This window comes from Sinocyclocheilus grahami, unplaced genomic scaffold, assembly GCF_001515645.1.
Source record: "Sinocyclocheilus grahami isolate Dianchi unplaced genomic scaffold, SAMN03320097.WGS_v1.1 scaffold128.1, whole genome shotgun sequence".
NCBI lineage: Eukaryota > Metazoa > Chordata > Actinopteri > Cypriniformes > Cyprinidae > Sinocyclocheilus > Sinocyclocheilus grahami.
In genome coordinates this window covers 1,114,650-1,124,013 of record NW_015505307.1, presented here as the reverse complement: position 1 = coordinate 1,124,013, position 9,364 = coordinate 1,114,650, and the positions used below count along the sequence as shown (strand labels likewise).

At 36.3% G+C, this 9,364-nt stretch overlaps 1 protein-coding gene across 1 annotated transcript; it reads left to right on the top strand.

Annotated features, from left to right (window-relative positions):
* The first annotated feature begins 716 nt into the window (after positions 1 to 716).
* Positions 717 to 8,710, top strand: LOC107590497 (cerebellin-4-like). Its single transcript, XM_016279250.1, has 3 exons — positions 717 to 1,381; positions 6,811 to 6,927; positions 8,075 to 8,710. The coding sequence occupies exons 1-3, from the start codon at positions 1,088 to 1,090 to the stop codon at positions 8,270 to 8,272; spliced, it is 609 nt and encodes a 202-aa protein (XP_016134736.1). The 5' UTR covers positions 717 to 1,087; the 3' UTR covers positions 8,273 to 8,710.
* The last annotated feature ends 654 nt before the right edge of the window (positions 8,711 to 9,364 follow it).

Here is a 9,364-nt window from a genome sequence, read left to right as displayed (position 1 = left end):
GAAGTAGTTTCTCCACGTTTATTTATTTGTTGCAATTTTTCTTTGGCTAATTTTGTTAGCCACATCTTTGTCTTTTTCCTTTTTTTCCATCCTCAAACCCCTAGACTGAAGAGAAAAAAATTACCAACGTGGCTATAAAGAGTTAGCCAAAGCAAAAATAGCAACAAATGAATAAACGTGGAGAAATCTCCTATATATAGGAGATTTCCACACACACACACACACACACTTATGTATATACTGTATGTGTGTGTGTGTGTGTGTAATTATACAAATACAAAATATTAAACATTTTTATTGAATTTGTGTTATTCATGAAAAAATAAGTGTATAATTTAGCAATATATTAATGTAAATTTAGTTAATGTTATTAATAAATAAATTATATTAATATTATCACGAATAATGTTAGCATGTATGTAACATATTTGTATTAGTGGTAGTAATAATAATAATAACAATAATAATTATATATATATAAAAAAAATCTTAATTAGCAAACTGTTAATAACTTTCTGTTTTCTGGGTCTCAGGTGTATATTTTAAAAACTCATCTGACGTTACGCAGCACATCGGGTGTCAGTGAGTTCATAGAGGCGGGCGTCATTAAGGGTGTGCGCGCGCTCATGGAAGTGTATTTTGGTCTCGAGAGAGAGAGAGAGGAACATTCACAGATGTGCGAAGAGGTTTTGCTTTAGTTTACGTGCTTAGTTTTATGGCGACAAACTAATATGGACAAAAAGTGTCGGTTGCGCAGGCATTGCGGGTAGTTATCTCAGTGCGCACTGAGCGGCTTTTTACGCGGAGTCGCCAGGAACCTACGGGGAACCTGCTGCTCTCCAAAACTAGCCTGACCGATCCTCCGGAGTTGAAAACTATCAAAATCACAAGGAAATAAGTCTAACAATAAAAAAATGACTATAGACATAAGGTTGGTGCATCCACCTACGCGCGTTTGGTGATTTGTAAATCAGCAGCTGGTGTCCGGACGGATGTTTGGCGTAAACGAGCACAAACACGGTGCAGAAGCGAAGTGACGGGACCCGGAGAGCCGTTTGGATTTGGGCTGCGCTGGAGATCGTTCATCATGGTGTCCGTGAAGCGCTTTAATGAGGCGTTTGTCGACTGCGTGGCTTTTTTGTTCTGCCTGGCCGTCATGTGGGAGCTCGTTTTGGCTCAGAATGACACGGAACCCATCGTCCTGGAGGGCAAATGTCTGGTGGTTTGTGACTCGAACCCCGCCGACTGGAAGAGCTCTTCCTCGCCGCTCGGCATCTCCGTGCGCGCCGCCAACTCCAAGGTGGCTTTCTCCGCGGTGAGGAGCAACAACCTCGAGCCCTCGGAGATGAGCAATAAAACGAGAATCATATATTTTGACCAGGTAAGGATGCTTTTTATGCTCGTATGCATGTTATATGGAAACGAATCGTATTTTAATAGACTTTGACTTTTGAGACCGTCTAACTTTGTGAAGCTCGTGGTTTAGACTAAGAGTTTTGGGTTACACGTAATACATTTTTATTCTGTATTTATCAGGATATGTTTATTTTTTAAAGTCAATTTATGTATACCTGCATACATTACAGTTTTAACAACATAATTGGGGGGGAAAATGACCTTTTGACAATAGCGAGGTATGTTGTCACACTATATGGGGTAAGTTGTCACAATGTCATTCAACAGCCTATTATAGGCTTATCAGCAAAGTACAAGTCACTTGTAAATAAATAAATAAAAGCTAAAATATAAAAAGAACCCTATATCAAATCATTAATTTAACCAACAAATATTGTATGTAAAAATCAACACTTACCCTGTATTTAAAGCTTATTTTTACTTTCACATAACAGAAATTTAGGATTTTTAAGTGAAACGAATTTTATAGAGTATTCAAAGTAGAATTGTATTTAACAGGATATGTTTATTTTTTAAAGTCAATTTATGTATACCTGCATACATTACAGTTTTAACAACATAATTGGGGGGAAAAAATGACCTTTTGACAATAGCGAGGTATGTTGTCACACTATATGGGGTAAGTTGTCACAATGTCATTCAACAGCCTATTATAGGCTTATCAGCAAAGTACAAGTCACTTGTAAATAAATAAATAAAAGCTAAAATATAAAAAGAACCCTATATCAAATCATTAATTTAACCAACAAATATTGTATGTAAAAATCAACACTTACCCTGTATTTAAAGCTTATTTTTACTTTCACATAACAGAAATTTAGGATTTTTAAGTGAAACGAATTTTATAGAGTATTCAAAGTAGAACAGGCATAAAGCATTACATAATTCAATTCATTTGTCATCATTATGGCAGGTCATAATGAATTAGCATTAGTTAATACGGTTCTAAATTAGATTACTGTGATAACTGCATTAGGTCTAGACTCTAGAGGTCAATCATTATTTTGACTTTAATATGGACATTAACCCGAGTTCACAGAATAATGTGAAAACACAAAAATCAGCTGGGATGAATTCAAAATAAATAATTTGCATGAGAGTTCAGATGTATACATTCAGGATTGTATGAACATATCTGTGCATGAAAATACACGGGCATGAAATACCAGTGTTATAGGTCATTAGTGATGAGTCGAAACTGTCAGGACTGTAAAGGGCAGGGATTTGTTCGTATTGTATTGCTTATTTTTAGCTGTTTGTGGTGAAAGTGGTGCATACTACACTCATGCATTCACACGTCATGCTTGACTTCAGCCTTTAGCTTTATGACTGAACAAATTGGAAACATTGATACATTTGCTGAATTCATGGCATACTGCATTTCAGATCTCTCCCATTCCATTCAATATGAACTTTAATACGCTTATAAAAGCATTAAAAAAAAAAGTGTGCGTTTTTTATTCCCTGCATGTTTTGATGCACCTTATTTCATTCAGTTCGCTTTCTTGGTCAAAGACGTGGTAGAATTAATAAAGGAACGTCATTATGCAGGGTCAGATCCAACACAGAGCCTGCATGATGTGCATCCCTGAAGAAAACTAAACTAACTATTTTATTACCAATATCCTTGAAATTAATGAACAATTATGCTGGAGATGAGGCCAACGTGTTTTTGTGTTTCATGATTTAATGATTTAATTATTTCCCAAAAGGAAAAGATGGGATGTTTGGAGACACGTGTCTTCCTTACAACTTTTTCTCATTGTTTGCTCACCCTCCTGTTGTTTCAAACCTGTCTGACACAGAAGAAAATGTTTAGACTGTGCAATTACAATGAAAGGGGACTGAAGATATAAATCCTGCAAAAGGATATAGCACCATAAAAGTGGTCTGAAATAATTTGTACATTTATGTTCCAAGGTTTTTATGAGTCACATGATTTATTTTTGTGTGGAACAGATTGAAATTTACTTCAGTATTCACTGAAAGTATGAAAAGTTCCTTATTCACGCTGTTCATCTGTGAACAGATCATTCTTTTGAATCAGATCTTTTCACTGGTTCTCTGGATGAACTGATTCAATCTAAATGATTCATTCATGGATCAGACTGATTGATCTGACTGAACCGATTCTCATATTCAACTCACGGACTCAGTGATCCGTTCACTTTAGTATATATTATAAATAGTATCAGTAAACAAGACTTGAATTCTGATCTGTTCCTCACACAAAGGTATTATATGCCTTCAAAATATTCACAATATAGTGCATGACTACATTTATTATACTTTCATAGTGCTTTTGCATCCTTTTTGAGGATTGAAAACTCCCCATTTATTGTGTTGGAAAAAGAAAGATACCACACTGGGGGAAAACAATTGTTTAAAGTTATAAATATGATTGTTGGAGTACTTTTTACAAGAAAATACTATCTCAGTTACTACTTCAAAATTTCAGGTTTCATTCAATGTGTTAAAGGTCCCATGACATGCTGCTTTTTGGATGCTTTTATATAGGCCTAAGTGGTCCCTAGTACTGTATCTGAAGTCTCTTTCCCGAAATTCAGCCTTGGTGCAGAATTTCAGCCACTACGAGCCAGTCCCACAATGAGCTTTCCTTAGGATGTGCCATTTCTGTGTCATTTTCAGCTCATTTTCTCATGGGCGGGCCAAATTCTCTGTGCAGGCAAAGTAGAGAAAGGGGAGGTAACCTTTCCCCGTATGACGACATGAAAGGAAGATTCCAGATTGGGCCATCTGAGCTTTCATTTTCTCAAAGGCAAAGCAGGATACCCAGGGCTTGGTTTACACCTATCGCCATTTCTAGCTACTGGGGGACCATAGGCAGTCTAGGGGAACTCATATTAATGTTAAAAAACCTCATAAAGTGAAATATTCATGCCATGGGACCTTTAAGCCTGGTTCAGACTACACATTGTTTTTTTATGTTTTTTTTGTCAGTTGTCAGATTATGCGATTCATGTTGCTACCCGAGCATTCATCGCTTGCCGTCTTTAATGATGTGCGTGCTGTCATGTGCCATGAGCGTAAACACACAATGGCTAGCAAACAGTGTGTTTTGTCATCAGAAAAGCCCAAAAAAGAAAGAAATCCTGACAGTGGACACAAATCTGGATTACATCAAGAGGCCAGTATGGACTGTCAATAAAACAAAAATAGTTTTTATTTGACAGTTTTTCACTCTGGAAGTCCCTTGAGGAAACCTCATAAATGCAGGAGTATTATAGCCAAAGCTCCATGAACATTTCTTCCACTGTAAAATTCCACCTAGCAGGACCGATTCCATTGTCTCTCTTTCGTTTCGGCTTGTACGAAGGCGCTTCTGTGCTCCCATTGGCCAGTGTCACAGATGTGATGGAACCCGTCGTGGATGACGGAAAAAAAAAAGAAACATTCTAGTCTTTCTGTGGTGACGTCGTGAAGCGTCACAGACGTGGCATCTGCTGTCGTCCACTATGACACACTACATGAGATGAAACGATTGAATCTTGCGTCCCTTTTTACAAGAATAAAACTGTGTGAAAATCAAAGCCATAAATCAAAACAAGTTGCGTTCCAAATTTGAGGTTGATATCGCAAAAAATGTACTTTTTAGTAAGATTTTGGGTGCAGTACCAAATAGTTCCACTAGATGAAATTCACTTCCCATTAATTTCCAGTGGGGTCAGATTGACTGTGAACAGTTACAAATGTGACACTTTTTTCAGGAACATTTAACCTTTTCGAATCATATTCATGATTGTTTTCACATAGCAAGTGCCAAAACCTTTTGCCAAGTTTTGTACTATTCCGATGAAGTAAAAAATTATATAATCAAAATGTCAAAATCGACAGAACAGCACCAGAGGGTTAAGGATGTTTAGATATTTATAATGGAAAACAAGACAAAATCGATTTTTTATTTATCTATCTATTTTTTTTTTTTGCAGTATACAAACAGGGCACATGAATAATGTCACATATGACTTAATCATTTTACACTAGAACTTTCTTTTGTTTGAACGGTTTCAAAATCTGAAACTTTCTTTTTAGTTTCAGGTTTGAAAAAAAAAAATTCTCTCAAAGATTTTCAAAGTGCTCTCAGATTTTTAGACCTCAGTGTTGTAGCCTATATGCTTGTGACCGTTCATGAAGAGCTGAACAAGTATGAATTCTCCCTTTTGGTGGAGTTCTTCTTCAGCTTTAATAAAACAAAGATCAAAAGAGAGTGCAATGTACAAATTTACCTTTGTGCGCTCAGAGGTTCCATGTACGAACTCCGTCTACTCATCTTTGTGTCCACTAGGTGAAAATTAATACCCTACACTCTCTTTTTGATGTCTACTTCAATCGTTTTTTCGAAACATAACCTGAAATTTCATCAGTTTTGAGAACACTGTGTTTTAAACCTGTTGCTGGACGTTTGGCTCGGAGTTTAGCTGTCCTACGTTTTTGCCAGAGTAGTAATTGGACCTTTTTGTTTTTTGGCTAAATCCAGGAAGATGACATAGGCGGAGTGTAAGATGTTTTATTATAATTTGACCATGTAAAATAATACAAGAAAATGCATTGTTTTCATTATAATTTTGTAGGTGGCACGATGCCGTTATTTAAATCATTCCCAAACCCTAAGTATTAAAATTCAGCACTAACTCCCACACTGTTTGTGCATGAATGATATATCATATTGTGAAGTTTTTTTGAATTACACTACAGTTCCCGTTTCTGTCTCTTGCACAAGTGAAAATCCACCTATGATTGGCATTTGTGAAAGTGACCTGTAGCCAAGTATGGTGTCTCATACTTGGAATTTGTGCATGCATTTATCCCATCCAAGTGCACGCACGCACACGCACACACACACGCGCACACACACACACACACATACACACACACACACACGGAGCAGTGGGCAGCCAGTTGGGTGTTCAGGGTGGAAGAGAGCACTGGTTATTCACTCCCCCCACCTACAATCCCTGCTGGACCTGAGACTCGAACCCGCGACCTTTGGGATATAAGTCCAACTCATTAGGCTACCACTGCCCCACATTTGCTATAGTTCATGGTGCCACATCACAAGATTAAAGTTGAACAATGGTCAGCATGACCGTGGAAATGAGAAATCAGCATGACGGTAGGAAATCCTGAGTGTTGTTTCACTGCTGAGGAGAATTAATATTGAAAAGTCCACTTGTAAGCATGAGTGCATTTGTATTTCATTCCTGCTGCCTTTTGTAATCTCACACTGATGTTTTTTTCAAGGCCTTTCTTTGAGATTTTTGCATCACACGCATACATATTTCACAGAACAAATAACTGTACCGTCTGGATAGGATGTTTCATTGTAACTGTGTGTTGAATCAGGACTGATACCTCTGAAATACACTTTTGCAGGTTCTTGTCAACATAGGAAACTATTTCACACTGGAATCCGTCTTTCTTTGTCCCCGGAAAGGAATCTACAACTTTAACTTCCACGTTATTAAAGTGTACCAGAGCCAGACTATCCAAGTAAGCACTGCATATATCTCTCACACAAAGAAAATATTTAATCAGCTTAATTTTAAGACCATGTTTGAGTTCCATAATGAACAGATTTAGAGAAATATGAAACTGGGTAACATTTGAAGCCTTTATAAATATTGCATTTTAAATGTGTTCTCAATTCATTACAGTACACTATCTTACAATACGCTTTATAGTCAGTATATTCTCATTAATTATTGCAATATATTATATTATTATAATCAAATTAATTATTTGTCATGCAGGAACTTCTAATACTACTGTTTTCAGTGCTTTTTCATTTAAGGAAACTCATACTTTAATTGATAAAAACCATTTCAATAACACTTTTTCCATTAACGTATACATATATTTTCTTGATTAATAAATTAGAATTTAAATATATTTAGCAAGATGCATATTTTTGAAAGTGATTAAAAAGCAATTATTTCCTCATAATTTATCAAATTGTACTTTAAAAACTGTAATTTAGAATTTTGCAATAAATTATATGGTAATTCCTGCTTTTTACTTATTAAAAAAAATCATTTAAAAAATCAATTTAGCCTAAAAACATAATTTTACCAACATTTCACTGTAAATATTCAAGAATATATTATTGTCTTATTCAGTATATTTTTAATATGAATAATATTATTAATACATTTTCTAGTTATCATAGATAGACTTATTCAGATACATAGAATATAGATTTTCATTGTAAATGTAAGGTAATACATCCATTATGACGTATATTGTAATCCACTATATATTTTCATAAATAACTGTAATCATAGTTATAATATTGCTGTTCATTTTTCTGTAAATTAGGTTTAACAAGATAATACATGTAATGTTACTGTAAAGCACTGTAAAAATATAAATGTTGTTTATTAAAATTGTTAACATTTTACAGTGATATTAGAATTATTATGACTATTATTTATGAAAATATATAGCGGATTACAATATAAGTTATTATAAATTATATGCAGGCTTCAAGTCAAGTTTTATGAAAAACTGTACCAAATAATAAAGATGCAAGAATTGTTTTTTCATTTCATAAATGTGCCCATGATATGAAATCATAGAATACGTTCTGTCACACTTGTAGACTTGAGATCTCTGATTTGATTTTCTCTCTGTTTTCCAGGTGAATTTAATGCTGAATGGAAAGCCAGTCATCTCTGCCTTCGCCGGTGACAAAGACGTCACACGTGAGGCCGCCACCAACGGAGTCCTGCTGCACCTCAACAAAGAAGACAAGGTTTATCTGAAACTGGAGAAGGGCAATCTGGTAGGCGGATGGCAGTACTCCACCTTTTCTGGCTTTCTTGTTTTCCCTCTGTAAAGCAAACAGAAAGACCTCCACCTTTGCTGTCTAATCGTCATTGTGTAACCGGCCTTTCAGCATTATTGGAGGATCTCAAATGGAATCCTAATTCCAGACATTCATTCAGCTATTGTCAATACGGACTACTGGAAAAAAGCGTCAGTGACGGTGAATCTGGAGAGAGGACGTCTATTTCAGTGCAATATCGCTTTCTGCTGCAAGTCGTTCTTCATAGCTCCAGGAGGTTCAGCACATCATGTCAGACTGTTTGTTCGTTTCGTTGTGGACGTTTGTATTGCTTTTCTTTAGCGTGTGGTTTTTAGTGAAATGAGGAATCCTGATTATCATCTGTTAATAAGGTAGTTCCCTCGCAGAAAAGAAAATGCATGAAACAGTCTGGCCACTTGAGGGCGCAATATTTCAAAAACGTTGGCAGGCGATATGTGCGCTGGTAAAGCACTGCACTGTGCACATTTAAATTACAAAAATAAAAAAATTTTTTAAGTTGCCATTGTTTTCAGAGCGAATATAACTTTCTATGTAAATTAGACTTGAAGGAATAGTTTTAATTTGAAGGAAAATTTTAATTTGCTGCAAATGTACTCAGCCTCAGGCCATCCAAGATGTAGTCTCGTGTAGCCAGACCTTCAGACTGACGGCTGAAGGTCTGGAATTGATGGGAGCTTTCATTGGCCAAGACCCGCCCATGAGGCCTTTTGACCGACATGTCAAATAACCAATCACAGTTCATTTCGCTCATCATCACGTTTTGGGGCATGGAAATGTCACCACAATAACAGACCGGTGTGTAAAACTCTCGGACGTATTTTAAAGATTCTATGCCGCAAACTTTAATTTTTTCACATACTTTTGAAAATCCAGCGTTTAGTTGATCCTGCACTCTAAAAAATGCTGGGTTAAATATAACCCAGCGCTGGGTTAAAAAGGCACAATCCCAGCTATTGGGTTGTTTCAAAACAACCCAACCGCTGGGTCAAAACAGCCCAATAGCTGGGTTTGTCCCTTTTTTTTAGAGTGTGATAAGCACTCATCGTCACAGTTGTAAACACAATGGCTTTCTTCTTTCGTGAGGGGGTTTGGTGGCACGGC